Raw genomic sequence first — 24,776 nt, forward strand, 5'->3', positions numbered from 1 at the left:
TCTGGTCGCCACACTACCGGAAGGACGTGGAGGCTTTAGAGAGAGTGCAGAGGAGGTTTACCAGGATGTTGCCTGGTATGGAAGGGCTTAGTTATGAGCAGAGATTGGGTAAACTGGGGTTGTTCTCACTGGAAAGACGGAGGATGAGGGGTGACCTAATAGAGGTGTATAAAATTATGAAAGGCATAGATAGGGTGAACGGTGGGAAGCTTTTTCCCAGATCGGTGGTGACGTTCACGAGGGGTCATAGGTTCAAGGTGAGGGGGGGGGAGGGCGGGAGGAGGTTTAACACAGATATTAGAAGGACGTATTTTACACAGAGGGTGGTGGGGGCCTGGAATGCGCTGCCGGGCAAGGTGGTGGAGGCGGACACACTGGGAACGTTTAAGACTTATCTAGATAGCCACATGAACGGAGTGGGAATGGAGGGATACAAAAGAATCGTCTAGTTTTGACCAGGGAGCGGCGCGGGCTTGGAGGGCCGAAGGGCCTGTTCCTGTGCTGTATTGTTCTTTGTTCTTTCATCTTTCCCAATTACTCACAAGACTTCAATATATCATTTCTCTTTTTAGGTCATCTCTCCATTTGAATCCCTCCTGTCCACCTTTTGCCACATAATGGCCTTAGTTAAATCATGAATGACCTCCCTCTGTGAAGCGTTATTTTGTTTTATCACTTTTAAATCTCCCTGCAGTGATAGTTAACATGTTCCCTCTACCAATGCCTCTCTCTTGCAGTGAACGACTGTGGAGCATTGTTATTGATTAATTGTACTCCAACATAAACATGTAGCCTGTGTATCTCCAACTTTGGAGTTCCCAAGCGTCTATCATGGGTTCTTTTCTCTTCCTCATCGACATGCTGCCCTTCAGTGCTTTCAGCGAAGGTGCTATGTGGGGTCTTATTTCCTTAATGTCTGCACTTTTGGTAGTCATTTTAGGAAAACTAAAATTGTGAAACTGTGGAAATGTTCGTGATAGAAATGCTTGTTAAGACAGGAGTTATTGCTGGGAAATAGGGAGTTAGTCCAAATTTGATAATACAAGTCATGTGCAAAATCAAGTCCTTGGTTTTGACCTGACAACAGGTCTAATTTCCTCTCAAAACACCTCTACAATTAAACCACTGCATGAAAAAACTATTTAAATATGGAGTGTAAATGTGGGAGTCAAATCAGACTAGGGGTTTCATGTGAGAAATAAACAGTAATGATGTCCCTGGGCTCTAATGTTCTTGTGCTGTAACACTCCATGATTGTATGAAAAGCATTATTGTCAATGTTTGCTTATTGTGGACTCGGTCGCTTTTGCCAAAACTAATTTGACAACCTCAAGTGAGAGAGAGGACCGTCATCCTACCCACCTGGCCTAGATTCCAGCCTGTACATTAAAGGCATTTATTTCAACCACACAAATTCAAGTTTTAATATTTTATGTATGAAGTTTTCTTCAATTCAGCAAAAAAGTGAGGAGTCAATTCTTCAGTTACATATTACATAGAAATGGATTTTAATTAGAAGATTGCAATCATGTGAACATTTATTGCAATAGTAAGAAAAGAGATTTACAGAGCTTAAATAGCCTGCCCATGCAGCAAGTTTATTAAAGTACATCAGGTCAACCAAATCCCATACAATATTTTCCACACACTCGTTTCCTGTGTTATCATGCTTGGGGTCCATTGCAAATTAAAATATTAGATGAGTACAAGTAATCATCGCAAGTTCACAGGATGTTAGGGGCATACCATAAGTCAAAATTCTATAAGATGTTTCTTGCACATTATTTAAAGGAGTTAAATGGAAACTTAAAAGCCCATCTGCAGTAATCATTAAGATGTATGATTCTTTCAAGCACAATTCCATAATGTAGTGACCAAGGTTATGATTAGTCCAGGTTTTGATGCTGGAATATATTCTTAGCAAATAACAATATACATACAAAAAAATTGTTTAATTACAAATTTGCTTGAAAGCACGTGTTAAGTAGCAGGAATCTGAGGCAACCCAAATTCGTCCACCAATACACCATCCTAAAAAACAAACAAGTATTGGTTGTTAGCTTGATAATAGCTTTGCTACTGATAATATTTAGATACTGTCCATGTAGAGACAAGTGTTGAATTGGAGTGGGCCAAAAAAAACCTAACAATATTGTTGAGGGAGGGGCAGGATTGGCAGCTCAACATTCCAGGATATAGAATCTTCAGGAGAGACAGAGGGGGAGGTAAAAGAGGAGGAGGCATTGCATTATTAGTTAAGGAGTTAGTTACTGTTGTAAGGAGAGATGATATTTTGGAGGGGACATCGAATGAAACTTTGCGGGTAGAACTTAGAAATAATAAAAGGGGCAGCCACATTGCTAGGAGTTTATTATAGACTCCCAGATTGTCAGCGGGAAATTGTGGGGCAAATATGTGCACAATCCACGGATGTGTATAAAAACAATACCAATAAGGTAATTACATTAGGTGATTTCAACTTCCCCAAGATTAACTGGGATAGATGGGCTTGGATGGAGTGGATTTCTTGAAATGCTTATTGGAGAACCTTTTAGGTAAATATGTAGAGGGTCCAACAAGGGACAGTGCAGTGCTGGGCCTAATTCTGGGGAATGAAGCTGGACAGGTGGTTGAGGTGGTAATGGGAAGCATTTTAGTGAAAGCGACTACAACATGGTACATTTAAGCTTGTTATGGACAAATAGACAAGTTGCAAAAAGTAGTTTGGATTTGGGGAGAGTGGAGTTTAATAAAGTAAGGCAGGACCTGGTCAAGGTAGTCTCGGAAGTATTCAATGAACAGCATGACACTAGGAAGTTCTGAGGAACAAAGGGACCTCGGCGTGTTTGTCCATTGATCTCTGAAGGCAGAAAGGCACGTCAGTGGAATGGTGAAAAATGCATATGGGACACCTGCCTTTACCAACTGAGGCATAGATTACAAAGGCAGGGAAGTCATGTTAGCATTGTATAGAACTTTGCTGAGGCCACAGCTAGAGTACTGTGTGCAGTTCTGGTCGCCACATTAGCGGAAGGATGTGATTTCACTGGAGGGGGTGCAGAGGAGATTCACCAGGATGTTGCCCGGGATGGAACATTTAAGTTATGAAGAGAGGTTGGATAGACCTCGGTTGTTTTCATTGGAGCAAAGAAGATTGAGGGATGACTTGATCAAGGTGCACAAGATTATGAAGGACATAGACAGGGTGGATAGGGAACAGCTGTTCCCCCTAATTGAAGGGTCAGTCACAAGAGGACACAAGTTCAAGGTGAGGGGTAGGTGGTTTAGGGGGAATGTGAGGAAAAACCTTTTGACCCAGAGGGTGGCGATCATCTAGAATATGCTGTCCAGGAGGGTGGTAGAGGCGGGTTGCCTCACATCCCCTGGATGAGCACTTGGCATGTTGTAACATTCATGGCTATGGGCCAGGTGCTGGTAAATGGGATTTGATAGGTAGGTAAGTTAAGTGGTTCTCATGTGTCAGTGCAGACTTGATGGGCTGAAGGGCCTCTTCTGCAATGTATGATTCTGAGGTTCTATTAATTGCAATCTTCAGATAGCAAAGCGGGAGATGCTACTGAATGTCAACTTATCAAAATAGCAGGCATTACATACTGCACAATTAGAAATGCTTATGGCTCTTAAAATACGTCACTGTTGATCGCCATAAATTCTGAAGAGACAGGCAGCTTTTCCACCACTTGATAGTATTGTAGGTCGAAGGGATCAGGTGCAATAACTTTTGTAATCAACAATCAATGATGCTAATGTATATGTTGGACAGATTAGCAACAAACAGCCACTATATATTTTTTTTTCAGTAAAATATACCTACTACATAAATGCTTGAATCCAATGAGAACATGTTTGAAGATAGGGTTTACACAGAATGTTATGAAACATACCTTGTTGGTTTTTGCGTCAGTGGGAACACCTTCAGGAATAGATGGTGCAGATGCAGCATCATCTAGATAGGATGAGTCCTCATCAGCTAGAAGCTCATCACCCAATGCATCCAGCTCTGAATGTATAAAACAAGGTAATTCAGTGTAAATAAATGCAGATTTTCTAACACTCGCCTAATCAATGTGCTGATCTTTGGCTAAGGTAAACATCCGCATAACTAAATCCTTTTCTGCAATACTTTACAACAAATCACTTAGAGCAAGTGTCTCACAGTGACTTGGGTACTAGCGTTCCCTTCTATGTTGTCAGACACAATTGAAGAAAAGATTTTGAATATACTATGTATGGAATCAAGATACACACACACACACCTATAGATCAACACAATGACCAATGGGACTGCCTCAGATTAACATTTCACATAACTAATTTTATGAAGTGAAACAAAGTCAAGTAAAATAATTTGCAATAAGTTGCATTTATGTCACTTTCCTGTCAAACTTTCAGGAATACCTAAATACACAGAATAGTCTCATGCATAAACTTGCCAAATAAACTAGACAAATTGTTCGTAACAACTACATTTTTCTTCATTCATTCATTCATTCATGGGATGTATTCATCAAGTATTTGTTGCTCATCCCTAACTTCCATTGAGGAGGATGTGGTGAGAATGAGCTGCCTCATTCACACTTGCGTCTCTCTCTCTCTCTGATAGTCAGTCTATCAGCATCCAATGCTCAAAGAGGTCTTGTTCCGATTGGCCCATTTGATTTCTCTAATTCTTCTTAAATATTGCATGTTTAGATTGGCATTACCAGTCACATGGCGGCTGCCAGCTTCACGGACCCCCGAGAGACCCTTCACAGATTCCAGTTTGGGAATTCTTATTCTAGGTGGATGCGTTCACAAGTTTGAGATGCAGCTGAAGAAACCTTGGTGAATTGCTACTGTGCATTTTGTAGATGGTATACACTGCAGACTGTGTGCCAGTTGTGGAAGGAGTCAATGTTTAAGGTGGTGGATGGGGTGTCAATCAAGTAAGCTACATGGTTGTGCATGGTGTCTTGCTTTTTGGAGCTGCACTCATCCAAGCAAGTCATTCACACTCCTTATAAATGTCTTATAAATGGTGGAAAGGCTTTGCAGAGTCAGATGGTATGTTACATGCCACACAATATCGAGTCTTCGAGTTGCTCTTATAGCAAGGTTTGTATGCATCTGGTCTAGTTTTGTTTCTGGTTCATGGTGACACACCCAGGATGTTGATAGTGAGAAATTCAACAATGATAATGTTAAGGTGAGATAGTTATATCGCACAAATGTTACTTGCCACTTAACAATCCAAGTCTGGATATTGTGGAGGCTTTGCTGCACGTGGACATAACCTGCTCACTATCTCAGGAGTTTCAAATGGACCATGCAGCCATCATCAAATGTGCCCACTTCTGACCTTATGGTAGCTGAAGATGTGTGAGAGCTTAGGACATCACCTTGAGGAACTCCTCCAGCAATATCCTGAGGTAACTGGCCTCCAAGAACCACAAATATCTTGCGACAACTATGTCTTATTACTGTTCTACCAACCAAAATAATAATTGCTCCGATGCGCAACACTGACAGAAATTGTATGATACATGTATCTAATATTTTGGAAACATTGCCATTGTGACAAAATTGCAAGCAATAAAATATATTGAGGGTAACTTTGTGAACCTTTGTTACCAGCACAGAACCTTGCTGCATTTAAGCATAGCTTATAAATAAGTCCTTAGCACCAAACTCTGAGATCCACTTTGGTAGAGGAATCTCATAACATTATAACCTTGCATCGTTTATAGTTGTAAATAATGAAGACTTCATTCTCACCAGCTTCCAGATCATCCTCATCAATCTCTGGTGTTCCATAACTGCGACTCAAGGCTTCCTGCACATCATTTGCTTCTTCCATCATGTCTTCCAGTTGATCTTGTATGTTCTGTGAAGACCAATAATGGTTAAATCATAATGTAGCTACATTAATGTACAGTATGGAGGACATTCTTGCAAAGTTCATTGTTGGCCTAACTGGTAACAAAGTTCCTATAAGTACCCCTTCATGTAGCACTGGAAAGGTGCAATCCAAATAACAGTAATCTTGCTTTCACTTATTTGTTGATTGGTTGTCCATGCATACATGCCAACATTAGCAAAGTATCTTAACTGCCAATCACAGCTTGGATGACAACATGTTAAACATTCTAGAAGTACTTTCCATTACAAATCTGCAAAATGATTTCTCAAGTTTTGTTTTAGAATTACAAAACATCAAATCATATATTAAAACCAGCTCCATAATGACATGGATAGCTGGATGGCAGCAGTTAAATAATCAGGTCACTTCAAGAAAATGCCAATTCCACTGAGCAGATGAACACTTACAGGCAGCGAGTGGAAACCTTGATTTAGGGATGTCCTCAAAAATAAGATGAGTTAAGCTGTGTGTTAGCCAACAGCATCTACAGCTCACAAGCCATGATGCAGCTGTAGTATGCAACACATCAATGGAACAGCAATCGTGGACAGTCTGAAACACACCACTGGGCTTGTCGCCACTGCCTTTGGTACGGAGAACAGTCATGGGTTCAGATAATAGTCAACTGACATGATAAAATGGTCTGCAATTAATCACAATTGAGCTCTTTCTGTCACTTTAGCCAGTCTTGACTGAACACATTTCCATGAATTTATTCAGACTCATTTTCAGTTGGACTCCAATTAACCACATTGAAATTTATAACTTGGGTTAGCTGGTTACGCAAATAGCATGTATACAAAGCATTTGATTTTGGTGCAGAGATTGCATCTCTCAACAGTTTCTAGCTCAGAAAAAACTTGTGTGCAAATTTAAACAAGCCACAAAATTTGTAAATATTAGACAAATAAATGGATACACGATCAGCTTGATACGGTTGACAAAAAGGTGGGGGGGGGGGGGGGTTTCAAGTTACATGGAGATTCCAGATTACAAATCATGAAAGGTTTTGATAGAAAAAATAAGGAAAAACAGTTTCCAGTGGCAGAAGGGACAGTGGGCAGAGAACAACAGATTTAAGTAATTGGCAAAAGAATCAGAGGCAAGATGAGGAGACACTTGTTATTTTTGGAAATGCAATGCCTGAAAGGTAGTGGAAACAGATTCAATAATAACTTTTAAAAGGAAATTAATACTTCAAGGGCAGGGGGGTGGAGAAATGCAGGGTAATTTGCGGAAAAAAAGTGGAGTGTTGCATTAATTGGATAGCTTTTCATAGAAATTATGGGGCCAGTAGCCTCCTACTGTGCTGTGTATAAGTCTGTGATTATTATAACCAGACTTTCATATGTATCACGGCACTGAGCACTGTAAGAGGTGCTATGCCCTTTGGATAATGCTAAACTAGTGCAGCATCTTTTTGTTCCAATGGCTCATGTAGACATTAAAAATCACAGGGCAATTTTCAAAGAAGAGGATGTTTTCGTGGTCAATATTCCTCCTCAAACACCATGTAAAAAAACTGACTGCTGGAAGTAATATGGCTACAGCAACTGCTTACTAAGTCATTGCATTTCAAAATAATTCTTAATATCCAAGTACATAAGGAAAGTGGAAGAACCAGTAAATTATAACTGGCAGCATACTGATCACCAACTGCTAAATCTTATCCCAGAGCACTCGTGTCCCAGCAACCTGCTTGAAACAGCAATAGTAATGATTTGAAAACTGGCTGTTTGATTCAGTGAAGCACGTATCTAGCTCAGAAATGGTGGGAACTGAGAGAAGAAGAAATACAACTCACCAACAAGATTAAGAATCAAATAGGAAAAAGCTAGGATAAAATATAAATAATAAATATGGAAATAATTAAAAAGAATGATAGAAGTATGCAACTCTTTCCACAAAAAGTAGTAGACTTAATTCAATCAATATTTTAAAATCTGATAGAGAGACCTTTGCTCGACAAAGACATAAAAGGATATGAAGCCAAGGCAGGTGAATGGAGTTAAGATTCAGATCAGCCATGATCTCAATGAATGGTGAAACAAGCTCTATAGGCCTAACTCTGCTCTGATATGAACATTTCATTTGTTGTAGAAATCAGTTTTATAACTTTACAAATGTCTGAAGTAATTATCCTGCTCTTTGTCAGTTGACCAATTTCAGTTAAAAATCATAGCACTTACAAAACATGGGATATTACTTTACCTCAATTTGATCGATCTTGACTTGTTTGTAAGCTTTCTTCATTTCCTTGACACCAGTTTTCATTGCATCCACCTACACAACAAATTAAAAAAATCAGAATAACGCTGCACAATTCAAGTTTAGTTTAGAATAATTTACTCTATTTAGTAAATGGTGCCAGTTTCATAATATAACATGAGCATTTGCAACATTATTCCAAATACTGTGAAGATCTCACTTTTACTTCTTCACATTAATTGTATATTAACAATTTTACGCTTAGTACTGCAGATATGCTATTTCATCTTACTGTAGTCTTTGTGTCTTTCAGTGTTTGTATAGTATAATTGGCTTGTTCCATGTTGAACGACTGCTGCATTAGATTGTCCCTCTGTTGTTCATACCTATCGTTGAACATCAAATACATTCAAAAATGTTTACTGTTTAAATTATTTTGAGTACACTGCAATCAAGATTAACCACAGGAAAAAAAACTCACATTCTCTTCTGCTTCAAAACTCGCATTGCTTTTTGCTTTACCATGTTCTAGAAAGCAAAAAAAGTTGTATTTTTTACTAAAATGTCATCAAGAGTACACAACCACTTGTCTTTAGTAAAAAGATAAATCTCCTAAAAAGAGGTGGAGCATTTAACTAAATCTTCCAATAAATAATGGTCCAGATCTTCCAAGGAGCAGCAGTCATCATCAGATTGTTGCTCCACTTGGACCTTTTCCTCGCCTTGACGCCTCTCCGCATTTCTTACCACGTGTTCCAGGCCTGGCTTTCCCAGAAACATGGAACACATTGTCCCGCGGGGAGCTCCATCGCAAATAATGTAGTCAGAGGGAAAAGACAGGACACACTCCCTTTTAATGGCACTACCTGCCATATAATATGTTTAGTGGTCCGCTCTGAATGTTGGCAGGTCAGGGTGTAGTCAGGTCGGGGGTAGTCAGGGGTTGGGGTTATGGGAAGTCAGGGCATCAATGAAAGCGATTGGGAGATCAGTTCTGTATTACTCAGGAGTTAAACTAGTTTTTAATCTAATATTTCCTGGGTAACCATCTAGGTAAATACACTGGAATTTTCCGAAGTCTCCAATGCCCAAGTCAGAGACATTGGCAGGGGGTCCAGGGAGCAGAGTTATTACTCATTGGAAGTCAAACCTTCCTGGACAATTCCTATGAGGGGTACACGTGTCAGAACTTATGCAGAGTCCGAACATGCATCTGGCTACAATTTGATTTCATTATTCATGTAAGGAATAGTACTTTATTTTCCTGAATTATCAGTGCTTTAAATAAATTGCATTGATTTTCATCGCATATAAAAATATATGGCAAAAAGCAAGGTTCTGTCTTTCATATATTTTAACCACAAACATTTATTAAATACTAACCTTAGATGCGCCATCTCTCATTTTCTTCATTTGGTCTTTGTATTTGGCCAATTCAACATCAAGCCTAGCAATTTTCTTATCGATTGATTCTGCTCTGCCATCGACCTGAACAAAAAGACCAAATGTTTCTAAGTTTTGCCATTCCTTCAAATGGTACTGACAGAAAAGGAGGTGGAAATAGAAAAGGAATAACAGTTTTCAGTAATACGCCAATGAGAATATAGGAAATCCCTCTTTTATCAATTTCTTTACACGGCAATTCGTTCCACCTTACAATACGCTGCCTGAAAGAAAGTGGAAGCAGATTCAATCCAACCTTTCAGAAGTTTGGAGAATTCTCCTCGTGGGGTAGATCTAAATCTGTGGAGGATGAATTGAGAGAGATGGAGGAGGGTGCTCACAATAGGGTGCAGTATGGCTGGATGTGTTGTTGATGGGACTATAGTAAAGGCATGTCTTCCAAGCAGGACATTCCGGAAGGGACACTTAGACATATATATTTACTAAATTTGTATCTCTCTTCACCTTTTCCAATTACTGTCTTGCTACAAATTCACTCACAGACATTTCCAGTGCACTTTATAGATTTGCAAAACTTTTGATTAGGACTGCACATAATTCAATCTTCAACCTAAAGTCAGCAGGATAATGGCGCATAAATTTATCTGTGGCCAAAAAGTGGTTTCACAATGGAACCGTTTCCTGATATTCAAAATATTAATATTGCTTTTTGGATTCTATATGTGATATTACTTTATATATTGTAAAGGTGTCCCATTGCTATCACTTCCAGGAATAGAAGATGCTGCAGGTAAAAATTGACACTTTTAACTTTGACATGGAGTGTGGTTACTGACTTACTGCTTTTGACACAATATTCTGGTCCATTTTATAATCTAGCTGGCTAATTTGGCAAATTGGATTTCAGGGATGAGTTTCTGCAGCAGGTGGGCCTACATTAAAGGGTAACGCAAACCTAAGATTTCAAATTAGATTGAACCAATCTGCACATTCTGTATGATGGCCTAAATACTACAAATGTGAATTAAATGAGAATCCAGCTCTTAATACAAGAGAGAAACAGAACACTTTCTGAATTGCTTTCGTCTCACCATTAGAATCCCTACATGGAACAGCAAAGTTTTTTTCCAGGTGTTGTGGGATAAAAGCTGTCACTTCCACATGCTTGTAGGTAAAAATGAAAAATAGAGACTTTATGTACAAGATGAAAATTATTATTCTCTATAAAAGCCTAATGTTTGTTTGACAATAAGTCATGTCCATTTTATGACACAAGATTTTGCACAAGAGATTTCGTATTTTTCCATGAAAGCAAAAAATGAATGGCCATGACCATCAGACAATTCAGCCCCGAGAATACTGCTGCTCTGAAGAATCATATGGACTCAAAAATTTAACTGTTTGTCTCTCCACAGATGCTGCCAGACCTGCTGAGTTTTCCCAACATTTTCTGCTTTATTACGAAGTATTGCTGGTGTTTAAAAGCCTCAGATATCCATTCTGGAGCAAGTCTTCTATCCCCACAGAAAAGAATTTGCTGAGTTGATTCAACATACAATTAAACAACATACAGCATTAAATAGGACAGCTGTAATCTTTAAAACGCTAAAACCAACCAACATCAAACGTTAGAATTGGGAAGGGTTGTAGGGGGGTGAAACGCAAGAAAAAGAAACATACTCTACATAGAAACTACTTCAATGAACCCAAAACAATGTTGACCTCTGCATCACAGAAACACCCATTCTGCTGCAATAGCATTTGTTTGAAATCTGCTATAGCAGAAATGTGTGTGTTAAGTATAGGATACCAGGTGTACACCTGCTTCGTGGATTATGAAACAAATTCTATTGGGTAAACTGGCAAATGCTATTGCAAGTGCTGGAGAGGATTAGAGTTGATTGGAAGGATAAAAGAATGATGGTAGACATTTGCCTCATGTACAGAGATACTATCAGGACAGGATTTGGGGGAACTGAACCTGGCGTAATCAGAAGTGGGTGAGACAAAGCTGTCTAAAATCACCGTTGCTTTTTAACATCTATGCGGAAACCATGATAAAAGATGCACTGTAAGTAGTACAGAAAGGTGTCAAGTCCGAGGTCAATTGGTGAAGATAGTGAGATTTGGAGATGACCAAGCCCTAATGACTCGCACAGCAGATGATCTTGATACTAATGCATAGAATGAATGAAGTGGTGAAAACCTATGGAATGAAAATTAATCTCAAAAAGACAAAACAATTACGAAGGTTGGAAGAAATAATGTTGGGAGAGTAGAGGTCAAGATAGGTAGTCACCAGCTGGAACAGGTACCACAATTTAAGTACCTGGGAAGCATCTTGTCAGAAGATGGTTACTGCCATAAAGAAATCAGAGCTAGGATCACAATTGCAAGGAAAATGCATTCTCCAAACAAAGAATTGTCAGCACTGGAATTAATGGAGATCTTAAAAGAATGATCAAGACTGTGATTTGGAGCGTCTTGTTATACAAGGCTGGAAAGTGGATCTTGAGAAAAGCAGATGTCCGAAAGTAGGAAGTTGGGAAACGTAATTGTGGAGAAGGATGGAGCAGATAAGTTGCAGAGAACACAAGAACAATGAAGAAGTTCTGAGAATGGTGGATGAGGAAAGATTGTTTGAGAATATCAAGAAAAGGCAAGTAGTTTGGGCTGGCCATATTCTCAGGCATGGGAAGCTGCTGAAGGAGCTACTGAAGGAAGATTAGAGAGATGAAGACCAAGAGGGAAAAAGAAAATGATGATAGGTAACTTGAAATTGAAAATCGAAGGCTCCAGCGAGTAACTGAAGAAAGTGCAAGATTATGAAGTGTGGAGAAACAAGCCAAGAACCTGGCTTGGCCAGATAACACTACCTGGGATGATAAACTTCACTTATTTAGGGAAACTCAAGAAACTATAGTTGTTCTCTTTATAGCAGAGAAAGTGAAGGGTGAGATTTGATGTGTTCAAAATCATGAAGAATTTTAACAGAATAAATAAGTCCTGATCTGAAATGCCCTTCCTGAAAGGATGGTAGAAGTAAACTTAATAACTTTCAAAATGGGACTGAACAATTACCCAAAGGAAAATATTTGCAGGAGGATGGGGAAAGGGCAAAGGAATGGGACTAATTGAATAGCATTTTTACAGAGCCAGCACAGATATTATGGGCCATGTAGCATCATTTTGTATTGTATTATTCTATTGTTACTTGCCTTGAAAAGTATATTACAGTTTGTTTTTTATTCTTCTATAGAAATAAAAGATAGAAAGAAAGACAAGTGGGTAGCAAAGTCGACAAAGAGGAATGGAAATCACAGAACCAAAAAGTTACCACAGCAGAACAAAAGTACAGTTGAAATCTCAAGTGGCAGGACTGCAAGTTTTGTTCCGTGTCGCTTCATGTGACCCTTGAAACTTTTTCCAATCTTTGGTATAAGTAAAGGGTACAAGGTAGTATCACAAACCAGATTTTGAGGTGCAGGGAGGGCAAAGTGTAGTCCATAAATGTAAAATGGTGATTACATTGCCTCAAATAAACAGTAAACATCTACAAAGGGGTGCTACACTTTTGGACGTGCAGTCTTCTGGATGAGATGTCAAACCTGCCTGTCCTGTCAGGTGGATATAGAAGATCCCAGCGCACTATTTCAATAAAGTACATGAGCTAGCTGTTTCATTTATCACATTGCTGTTTGTGGAAGCTTAGTGTGCATAAACTGGCTGTCACGTTTCCTTAAATAACAGTAGCAAAGTACATTTTATTTGCTCTTAGGATGTGAGTGATTATTGTACATCCTGAGCTGCCCTTGAGAAGATTATGGGGAGCCACCTTCCTGCTGCAGTTCATGTGGTGTAAGGGAGTGCTGGTATTGTGACCCAGCAGCAGTGAAGTAACAGTGATAGTTTCAAGTCATGATGGTGGGCGACTTGGAGACGGACTTGCAGATGATGATGTCCCATGCATCCACTGTTGTTTGTTTTGGTAGGGGGTGCAAGTTTGGAACTTGCTGTTGAAGGAGCGTTGGCAAGCTGCTATAGTGCATCTTGTAGGTAGAACACATTGCTACCACTGTAATGAATGCTGAAGGTGTGGATCAGCTGCTCGTCTTGAATGGTGCAAAGCTTCAATGTTGTCAGAGCTGCACCCATCCAGGCAAGGGGAAAGCATTCCACCACACCCCTGACTTGTGTCTTGTAGATAGTAACTCACAGGAGGCGAGTTACTTGCTTCCGAATTCCCAGTCTTTGACTTGCTCTTGTAGCCACAGTGGGGCTCTGTTTATCTGGACAGCTGGTTAGTGATGTGGAGCGACTCCAACAGTGTAGGTTGAATTCCCATACGGGCTGAGGTTTTCATGAAAGCTCACTTTCTCAACATTGTCCCTCACCTCAGATTTTATCACCACCAGCCAGCTCTCTCCCCTCAATGGGGAGAGCAGACTATAGTCATCTGGCACTATGGAAATTTTACCATTGATGGCTAGTCCAGTTAAGTTTCTAATTATTGGTAACGCCCACAATATATTGATGGTGGAGGATTCGACAATAGTAATATTATTGAATGTCACAGGGAGATAGTTTGTTTCTCTCTTGTTTAAAACAGGAGACTGGTACTTGTGTGGAATGTTACTTGCTGCTCATCAGCCCAAGCATGAATGCTGTCCAAGTCTGGTTAGCCTAACATCAATAATAAGGAAAATGCTAGAATCTTTTATAAAGAATGTGATAACAGGACACGTGGAAAATATCAAGGGAATTAAACAAAGTCAACATTGATCTAATCTATTTGACAAATTTACTGCAGCTTTTTGAGTTTGTAACTAGTAAAATAGATAAGGGTGAACCAGTAGATGTTGTGCATTTGGATTTTCAGAAAACCTTTGATAATGTCCCACATAAGAGATTACTGTGCAAAATTAAAACACATGGGATTGGGAATAATATATTGCCATGGATTGAGAATTGGTTAGTCAGGAAAGAGAGAATAGGAATAAATGGATATTTTCAGGTGACAGGTGATGACTAGTGGGGTCTAGCAAGGCTCAGTGCTTGGGCCCCAGCTATTCACAATAAATAAATGATTTGGATGAAGGAACCAAGTGTAATATTTCCAAGTTTGCTGACGACACAAAACTTGGAGGGAATATGAGTGGTGGAGCACAAAATGCTTCAAGGTGATTTAGAAAAATTAAACGAGTGGATGTTCTCCCTGTGTCTGCGTGGGTTTTCTCCGGGTGCTCCAGTTTCCTCCCATCCAAAGATATAAATGCAGGTTAGGTTGACTGGCCATGATAAATTGCCCCTTAGTGTCAGGGACACTGGCAGGGTAAATACGTGGAGTTACGGAGATAGGGCTGGATGAGATTGTTGTTGTTGCAGGCTGGATGGGCCGAGTGGCCTCCTTCTGCACTGTAGAGATTCTATGAAATGGCAACTCTTTCATTCTTTCCAATTTGACAAAAGGTCACTAACCTGAAAAGTTTCTAGTTTCTCTTTCAACAGATGGGCTGCCTGGTTTGCAGACTATTTCCTGTTTATCTTACTTTCTTTATTGGGTGGTTTTCCTGGTGTTTGGCATATTTGAAGCCTCAATCTGTCTGTCCATTTGAAAATGAAAACATTCACAGAATAGTTTTGTTCCTGATTTTGTTTGAAATAGTGGTTAACCAGGGGAGGAACATTTCAAATATCTGTATCTCTGATCATGCACCCAAATAGATGCTATCAGAGCCTCAAGACTGGATGGAATTGTAATAGAAACTTTGCTTCAGAAACCAATTACCATCATTTGGTATGTCTGCCGTGTGTAGTTTGGTACTTCACCAACTAAGTTACCATTAGTCACACAAAGAAAAGAAACTCAACAATAAGACTCTGTGCCCAAACAGCATACTATATTGTTCCAGGGTACAGAGAATTGTACCAGTGTAGTCACTGGGGTTTCAATAAAATATAACAGTGAGTGGATTGTGAGATTTTGCATGTTACATGAAAGCGAATTGTGAAAAATATCCAGCAATACAATGACAGGTTTTGTCCTATTAAACTTGGAAACAGCACAGAGTTAAGGATTGATGATTGCAGGGCATTGGCGTGTGTTAATTGAGGTGATTTATTAAAAGGAGCTAATTGGTTTACACACAATTTTAAGAGGAGCTAATTGATTTATGCACCTACGTTACCTATAAATTATTGGTAACTGAGAGCAATGAATTACTAACTACAGGTCCTTTTCTTCTTGCAGGTAAGTTACTGGGAAGATCTGGACTGGCTTACAATCAAGTGAAATTCATTTAATACACACCTTACAGAAAACGTTCAACAATACAAAGGTGTAGGATTTCTCCCCATGTAGAAAAGGCTGAAATGGACACATTTTATATTCAAATATCCATATGATTTTTAAATTTCAAAAGGAGCAACATTAACTTTGGATATGTCCTTAGTAGGCACAAGGTAGGCTTGTTCTTAGCCTAAGCACTCTCCTGCAGAAACCCACACCCCCAATTCCTCGCCCTTATAATTGTTACTTTCTTCCTTTAAGCCTATATTGCATCATTCTCCACTCTCAATCCCACTCTCAAGCCATTTGAACAAAGTACAGCCCAGAATGGCCCACTTCTCTTCAAAAGATTAACTCTCAAAAATAGTCAACACTTAGCAACCCAGAGTTTAATCACAAAAATTACAGAACATAACCCAAAGTAACTTTCAACTGGGACCAATTTATGCTGGAAAAAATATATGCTGTCAAAGCCCTTCTGCTTGCACTCATCAGAACAAATACAAGAATATCAAATTTCAAAGGGAGCAACATTAACTTTGGATATGTCCTCATTACGCACAAGGTAAACTTGTTCTAAGCCTAAGCACTATCCTGACTTCTTCTACACTGCCAGTTATACAAGTATAGATCTCCGTGTTAATAACTGAAGACATGAAAACACAAATGCAGAAAATGCTGGAAAATCTCTGACAGCATCTGTGGGGAGAGAATAAAGCCAATGTTTTGAATCTAGATGACCCCTTGTCAGAGCTGCGAAACGTTGACTCGATTCTCTAGACTCAAAAGACTCGAATTCGTCTAGACTCAAAACGTTGGCTCGATACTCTCCACAGATGCTGTCAGACCTGCTGAGATTTTCCAGCATTTTCTGTATTTTGTTTCAGATTCTAGCATCCGCAGTATTTTGCTTTTATTATAGACATGAAAACACTTCAGGTCGTAATTTATCCAAGATGCTTCATTGCATTTTTAAAAATTGCTAGATTTCTCAGAGTCAATCAGAAACACTTTTTTGTGCTACAGGCACATTCAAACCGTGCAGCGCACCATATGCAAAACTTATAAATTTTAGAAAAACAATAACAGCCATTAAGCCTCAAACAAGCCAATCATTCGTTCAGCCTCAGCTACTTGCTTTTCCATATCCCTTGATACCTTCCCTCTTAAATATTACCACCTGCTTCAAAACCTTTAGCCACTTGAGTGAATTTTGTTAGTTGCCTTCATTACCCTGAACGTCAATTAGATTTCCTCAAAATCATATTTTTCACGAAAAGGCTAAGCTCAACTTCCCTACATGTTTAAAGTTCCTGATACAACATTAGGAATCTTTTCTTTGTGTGCCTCTGTTTGCTTTCAAGGGCAATATTATCTAATGGTCTCTACGCACTAAGCTTAAAATAGTTCAAAAATTCAAATCTGAGGTAAAGAAATAGCAGAACATACCAGATGCGAGAAATCAGAACCAAAAACAGAAAATGCTGAAAGGTCAGATCACATCTGAGGAGAGCTCAGACAACATTAAGGAAAGGAGCTTTCATTTGAACATCTGAATTTTTACAGCTGAAGCTCCTTTTACAGCTTGAGGAGCAGAATAAAGAGGAGGGAGGGGGAAGAAACATCAACATGAAAAAACAGAAATAGAAAGACTTCACTTACATTAAACAATGATAAATAGCAGCAATGATATTAAAACAAGACAAGACATAACAACAAAGCAAATGAATTTAACCTAACTTAAATATCTGTAATAATCTGAAAAATGATGGTTTGATGTTCAGAAGTGAAGTTAGCGTTCGAGGGATACAGCATTTTAGAAGTTTCCATAGTTCTGGTTAAATAGGGGTCCTACCGCCTTCGTCAGCATGCCTGATAACAATGTGGAGCTCTCCCCCCCCCCCACCAACCAGAGTATAGAACACTGAAGATTCATGGGAAAATCCGTTACATTGGAGACAAGAGCACGGGAAGCTGGGAGTGGGAATGGGGGGCGAGGGGAGGGAGGGAGGGAGGCCTCTTCAGTCTTCCTGATCCATCTGGTAACCTCCTTCCAGTCTTCGATCCCCTCCCCAGTCTTTTTACTAAATGCTAAATGAGTCTGGATTCTACAGTCATCAGCAAATGAATAACACTTTGTTCACAATGCTTACAGCATTTGACACACTTTGTGGGCTTTTGTGCAGCAACCAACAGTAATTAGAAACCTTTTTCTAATTTTCTCCTGAGAGAAGGTTGAGAAGATATTTGATACAGTTGACCAAAATCAGGAGAGGTCTGGACAGAATAATTGGAGATCACTTTGGCAAAGGGGCCAGGAACAAGAGAACACTGAAATAAGGCGATTGGCAAAATAACAAATGGCAACATGAGAAGCATTTATTTACACAGTGAGCAGCTGAGGTTTGGAATGCACTGCTTGAGTGTGGGAGAGGCAGATTCAATTGCAACTTCCAAAACGGAAATGCATAAACACTTGGAAAAAACATGTTCAGGGTAAAGGCAGAGAAGTGGCACTAGCTAAATTGCCCTTGGAGAGCCAGCATGGACTTGATGGCCGAATGGTCTCCTTCTGTGCTGTGAATGCTGATTTTCAGCATGGTCCTCTATACAGGGGTTCTGGAATCAATGTAAAGAGCAAGCTGTAGCCTGTTTCTTCAATCAGACCAAGAATCCTTATTGAGCCATGGAGAGTCTAAATTATGAAGTCCTGTTAGAATATTTCGTTCAATGCAAAATTATGCATAGAAATCAAAATAAAGCAAGAAAGACATGATTTAAAGAAACAAAGAAAAAGTAAAGGAAAACATAAAAGCATGAAACGGCCGAGCAAGCCGCTCAGTTCAAGGGCAGTTGGAGGTGGGCAATAAATGCTGGCCTTGTCAGTGCTGTCCACATCACATGAATGAATAGAAAACTAACAAATGAATAAAAACAGTAAGTGATGCCAATCTCGAATGGTGTGGTCTTTCCAGAAATGGATATTGGGAATGGGCTGGTGCTTGGGTTGGAATCCTTTGTTGACAAAACAAAACTGTACCTATTGTGTCAACCTACTCTTCCTAATGCACATTCTGCACCTCCATTTCTTGTGCCATTTTTACCTGCATCATCCACCACCTCTTCAGCTATTCACATGTGTGCTGCCTTGTAAATGTCATCAGTTACTCCCTGATGTTCCCTACTGGCTCATGCTAATATTACTTGTCTAGTCATCGTTCATTTTCCATTTCAGTATTTTACTGAATTTTTATTGATCACTTTGGTTCTTTTTTCACATGAATTTTCCCTTCCACGTTCATTTTATTCTGTTTCTTTATTTAAAATGCTACTCATCTGCAATATCCTCATGTTCAGACATAGGATCCATACCTGACAAGTTAATGTGTCTGTTAATTTGCCACAGATACTCTCTGACCTGCTGAGTGTTTAACAACAACTTTGGTTTCTGTTTCTAGTTTACAGCAACCAAACATCAGAAACAAATGCAACATATTTAGAAGCAGAAACCACTAGATAAACAGGTGGGAAAATGCCCAGCATTGACAACTGTTGTTGCCTTTTGGAAAGGAAAAGGAAATACCCAGATCGAATAAATAGAATCAGTTTTTCCAGTTTCTTCAATCTCAAACATGTATGCTTGAGTATTATTTCATCAGCTGTCTGTATTAGTTCTCCGCTCAGACTGGGCCAGGGTTATTTTTGGAGGGGGAGGTTGGGCCTTTTGCATTCTTTTTCTCTCACTCAAGGAGACATGAGGAAATTTTGGAAAGATAAGATTTGACGCAACATTAAACATGAATTTCAAAAAAGTTGAGCCACAACGAAAAGAAACAACTTGCTGAGCAAAAGTAAAAACGTCAAAGCAATAATTTATTTAAAAATTAGTAATTAAAAATGACCATAGAGAGGAGGGGTCAATGTGTGTACATCTGGTTCACTTCTAGTCTTAGTGCCCACTCATTCATTCACCCTCACCCATTTTGTAAGCGAGTGCATGTTGCTCTCCAATAGTGAGCCTATCAGAAGGAACAGCCTGTGATTGGAACAGCCTCTTGCAGTATCTACAACTTCACTTATCTGTCATACTGCCATTTGGAACAGTGGCTCTGAGGCTGCATCAGACCCACGGGCTGCAGGGTGGATTAGCCTGTTTTTGCTAAAAACTCAACCTCAATGCATTTAAGTGGGTTTGTACCTGAACTTCTGGAAACAACAAAATGTATTTTAATCCACTTCTGAAATTTTCCTCATGCATAGAAAACATTGAGCTTACTCAAATGCACAGTGAATGAGTAAGTCTTATTAGTATGGACTTCATATTCTTGATCTTCTCTATTCATGTACATACAGTAAGTATAAGTTGTTCAAAGGCACTTCTAACAATTACATAGAAAACACTGTAGGACATTAAAAACACTAACAAGACAGCCCAACGTTCAAGAACACTTGACCAGAGGGTCACCCAGTTGGGCTTCCATACTCCACTAACGCACATTCAATACTCTCTCTCTATCCTAACCTACACCAAGTTCAGCTCATCTAACACCCGTGACATGGCTGACCTATGTTACTGCCCCCAAATTCCTCAATAAAATTACAGAAGGGGAACATAATTGAAAAATGAATTTCAGTAAGAAAAATAAGGAGGTCACATATTACTGGGAAAGTAAGAATCTAATTGGGGTCAAGGAGCAAAGTGATCAAACATACAAAGAAAATTACAGCACAGGAACAGGCCCTTCGGCCCGCCAAGCCTGCACCGACCATGCTGCCTGACTGAACTAAAACCCCCTACCCTTCTGGGGACCATATCCCTCTATTCCCATCCTATTCATGTATTTGTCCAGACGTCCCTTAAAAGTCACTATCGTATCCACTACCTCCCCCGGCAGCGAGTTCCAGGCACCCACCACCCTCTGTGTAAAAAAACTTGCCTCATACATCTCCTTTAAACCTTACCCCTCGCACCTTAAACCTATGCCCCCTAGTAATTGACTCTTCCACCCTGGGAAAATGCTTCTGACTATCCAATCTGTCCATGCCCCTCATAATCTTGTAGACTTCTATCAGGTCGCCCCTCAACCTCCGTCGTTCCAGTGAGAACAAACCAGGTTTCTCCAATCTCTCCTCATAGATAATGCCCTCCATACCAGGCAACATCCTGGTAAATCTTTTCTGTACCCTCTCCAAAGTCTCCACATCCTTCTAGTACTGCGGCGACCAGAATTGAACACTATATTCCAAGTGCGGCCTAACTAAGGTTCTATAAAGCTGCAACATGACTTGCCAATTTTTAAATTCAATGCCCCAGCCGATGAAGGCAAGCATGCTGTATGCCTTCTTGATTACCTTCTCCACCTGCATTGCCACTTTCAGTGGCCTGTGTACCTGTACATCCAGATCCCTCTACCTATCAATAATCTTAAGGGTTCTACAAATTACTAAAAGCTGTGACATAGGTCAATGGACCACATAAAAGCAAACTCGAGTTTATTTCTAGAGAGCATAGTACTGAAAAGTAGAGTTGTGCTAAACTTTCATTGAACCCTGGCAGTGTACCACACGTGAAGTACTGTGCACAGTTCTAGTTATCATATTATATAAAGATATAGGAGCACTGCAGAAGAATTACAAGGATGATTTCAGAAATGCAAGGTTATACCCATAAAGAAAAATTGGGTTTCTTGAAAAAAGGCACTGGGAGATTTTTTTAAAAAAGAGATTCTTTAGTTTTGATAGAGGAGACACAAAGCAAGTATTTCCACTTATGGGGATGCGCAAAATAAGAGGGACATCAATATAAGGTAGCCACCAAAAAAATTAAATAGTGAACTCCAAAGAAACATCTTTACCCAGAGTGGTGAGAACATAGAACTCTACCACAGGGTGATTAATGGAGGTGTGTTTAATGGGAACATTAGAAAAGCATGAGTCAGGAGGAAATAAAGGGTTATGCTGATAACAGAGGATGGCTGAGCGGAGGCTCAAGTGGATTAGAAACAACACCATGCAATAGTTGGACAGGATGTCCCATTTCTGTGCTGTATGTGATTGAAATCTCATCCTCGCAATTGAATTCCTTCATGGTCTCGCCAATTTTCATCTTCGAAACTTCTTCCAGTCATACAACACTCCTGGAATCCATCATTCCTTTGTCACTAACCTCTCCTGCATCCTGCAAAGGCCCCAACTCACTCTCTCTCTGCATCATCTCTATTAATCTAACCTAGCATTCCAGTACAGTACTGAGGAAGTGCAGTGTTGGAGGTATCACCTTTTGGGTGGTGACATTATGTGGAGGGTGAGGCATAAGAACTAGGAGCCGGAGTAGGCAATTCAGCCCCTCAAGACTTCGCCACCATTCAATACGATCATGGCTGATCTCATCTCAGCCTCAACTTCACTTGTCTGCCCGCTCTCCATAACTCTTCAACCAATAAATCTGTCCATCTCCTCCGGCATCCACCCCACTCTGGGATAGTGAATTCCACAGATTCACAAATTGATTGGATTTATTATTGTCATATGTATTGGGATACAATGAAAAGTATTGTTTCTTGCTCGCTATACAGACAGAGCATACTGTTCATGGGGAGAAGGAAAGGAGAGGGTGCAGAATGTAGTGTTACAATCATAGCTAGGGTGTAGAGCAAGATCAACTTAATGTATGGTAGGTCCATTCTCCTCATCTCTGTTTTAAATCTGCTACTCCTTATCCTAAAACTATGACCTCTTGTTAGGGGCGGCACAGTGGTTAGCACTGCTACCTCACAGCACATGGACCCGGGTTCGATTCCCAGCTTGGGTCGCTGTCTACGCGGAGTCTGCACATTCTCCCCATGTCTGCGTGAGTGTCCTCCGGGTGCTCCTGTTTCCTCCCACAGTCTGAAAGCCGTGCTGGTTAGGTGCATTGGCTATGCTAAATTCTCCCTCAGTGTACCTGAACAGGCGCCAGAGTGTGGGGATTTTCACAGTGACTTCATTGCAGTGTTAATGTAAGCCTACTAGTGATACTAATAAACTTTAGATTGCCCCACAAGTGGAAGCATCCACTCTACGTCTACTTTGTCAATACTTTTTAGCATCTTGTATATAGCTCAATTAGATCGCCGCTCGTTCTTCTAAACTCTAGAGAATATGGGGCTAAACTGCTCAATCCCTCATCACTGGAATCAATCTAGTGGACATCCTCTGAACTGCCTCTAATGTAACTACATCCTTCCTGAAATAAGGGAACGAAACTGTACACAACACTCCAGGAGCAGCTTCTGCTCTCTCAGGTGGGTGTGAAAGATCCCATGGCACTACCTGACAGAAGAGTAGGGGAGTGTCCTGGCCAACACCTACACACTGATGAGCTAGTTATTTATTTCTGCTCTTTGTAGGATGTTGCTGAGGGTGAACTGGGTGCTGTGATTCCCACTGGTGAACCTTTAAACCTGGCTGACTGGTTGGGGGACACTGGAGTATTGAAAGATGCTCCAGTAATGTAAAACTTTGCTTTGTTGTGTGAACACAAGGGGCTGTACTGAAAGTTGACCGTCCTCACCAAGCCCAGGCCACAGTCCTCACAGAGGCTCCTGTCCCAGAGCCCAGCCCGGCTCCATTGGAAACAGAGGCCGCTTGTTCCGGGTTCCGGATTCCGGGCCCAGGACCGCTCTCCCTCTCCTCCCTCTCACTCTTCCCTCCCCGGGGCTCCCAGCACTCACATTCCCGATACAGTCCGTCAGGTTGGGCGGCGGGGCCTTGGGTTTGGCCCGTCCGAACAGCCGGTTCATGGCGACAGCGACAAAACAAAAAAAAAATCACAAAATAAAATCCACCCGACCCGGCGGCGCCGACGTCACAAGTGTGGGCGGGCCCTCGACACACGTGATTAATGACGCCAAGCGCCCGGAAGACCAGCTTCGGTCAAGGAGTAACCGTCATGACGTGTCAGCGGTGAGGAGTGGCTGCAGTATCGCATATGGTGCAGCAGGGGGCAGTAAAGAGCAGCATTGCATTGATGGGTTCTGATGAGGTCTCCAGTGGGTGAACTGCATGGCCTTTCATTCAGGAGAGCTCAACGAGAGCATTTTATAAAATGCTGAAACTGCACAGCAGACTAATCGTCCTCTGAGTGGAAACAACCTGTAATAATATGTGGTTTTGTCTGTCTGCACTGTTTTATACTGATGGTATGAGGCGTGAATTGGTCATGATGGACTGGGAAACGTTACTGAAAGGGAAGACAGTGGATAGGCAACGGCAGACATTTAAAGAACCAGTGGATGAACTCCAGAAACCAAAAGAGAAAATGCTGGAAAATTTCAGCAGCTCTGGCAGCATCTGTAAGGAGAGAAAGAAGCTGACATTTCGAGTTCAGACGACCCTTTGTCAAAGCTAAAAGGCATAGAAAGTGGGAGATATTTATACTGCAGGGGGAGGGAATGAAAGATGAGTCATAGCCACAGAAACCAGGGAGACTAGCTAATAGCTGTCCACAGAGAGAATAAAGGGTGTAGAATCATAGAAACCCTACAGTGCAGAAAGAAGCCATCTGGCCCATCAAGTCTGCACCGACCACAATCCCACCCAGGCACTACCCCCATATCTCCACACATTTACCCACTAATCCCTCTAACCGACACATCTCAGGACACTAAGGGGCAATTTTAGCATAGCCAATCAACCTAACGCGCACATCTTTGGACTGTGGGAGGAAACCAAAGCACCCAGAGGAAACCCAAGCAGACACGAGGAGAATGTGCAAACTCCTGACGAAGGAGCAGCGCTCCAAAAGCTAGTGGCATTTGCTACCAAATAAACCTGTTGAACTTTAACCTGGTGTTGTTAGACTCCTTGCTGTGTTTACCCCAGTCCAACGCCAGCATCTCCACATCAAGCTCCACACAGACAGTGACCCAAGCTGGGAATCGAACCCAGGTCCCTGGAGCTGTGAAGCAGCAGTGC

The 24,776-nt window shown here is 40.7% G+C and overlaps 1 protein-coding gene across 1 annotated transcript; it reads right to left on the minus strand.

The window, feature by feature from the left end:
- Nucleotides 1-1,491: 1,491 nt before the first annotated feature.
- LOC144509126 (charged multivesicular body protein 5) lies at nt 1,492-23,727 on the minus strand. The gene is made up of 8 exons (XM_078237508.1): nt 23,534-23,727; nt 9,512-9,616; nt 8,610-8,656; nt 8,421-8,514; nt 8,132-8,203; nt 5,776-5,884; nt 3,906-4,021; nt 1,492-2,031 (listed from the first exon to the last, which is right to left on the minus strand). The coding sequence occupies exons 1-8, from the start codon at nt 23,600-23,602 to the stop codon at nt 1,981-1,983; spliced, it is 663 nt and encodes a 220-aa protein (XP_078093634.1). The 5' UTR covers nt 23,603-23,727; the 3' UTR covers nt 1,492-1,980.
- Between the last annotated feature and the right edge of the window lie 1,049 nt (nt 23,728-24,776).

This window comes from Mustelus asterias, chromosome 2 (assembly GCF_964213995.1).
Source record: "Mustelus asterias chromosome 2, sMusAst1.hap1.1, whole genome shotgun sequence".
NCBI classification, from domain to species: domain Eukaryota; kingdom Metazoa; phylum Chordata; class Chondrichthyes; order Carcharhiniformes; family Triakidae; genus Mustelus; species Mustelus asterias.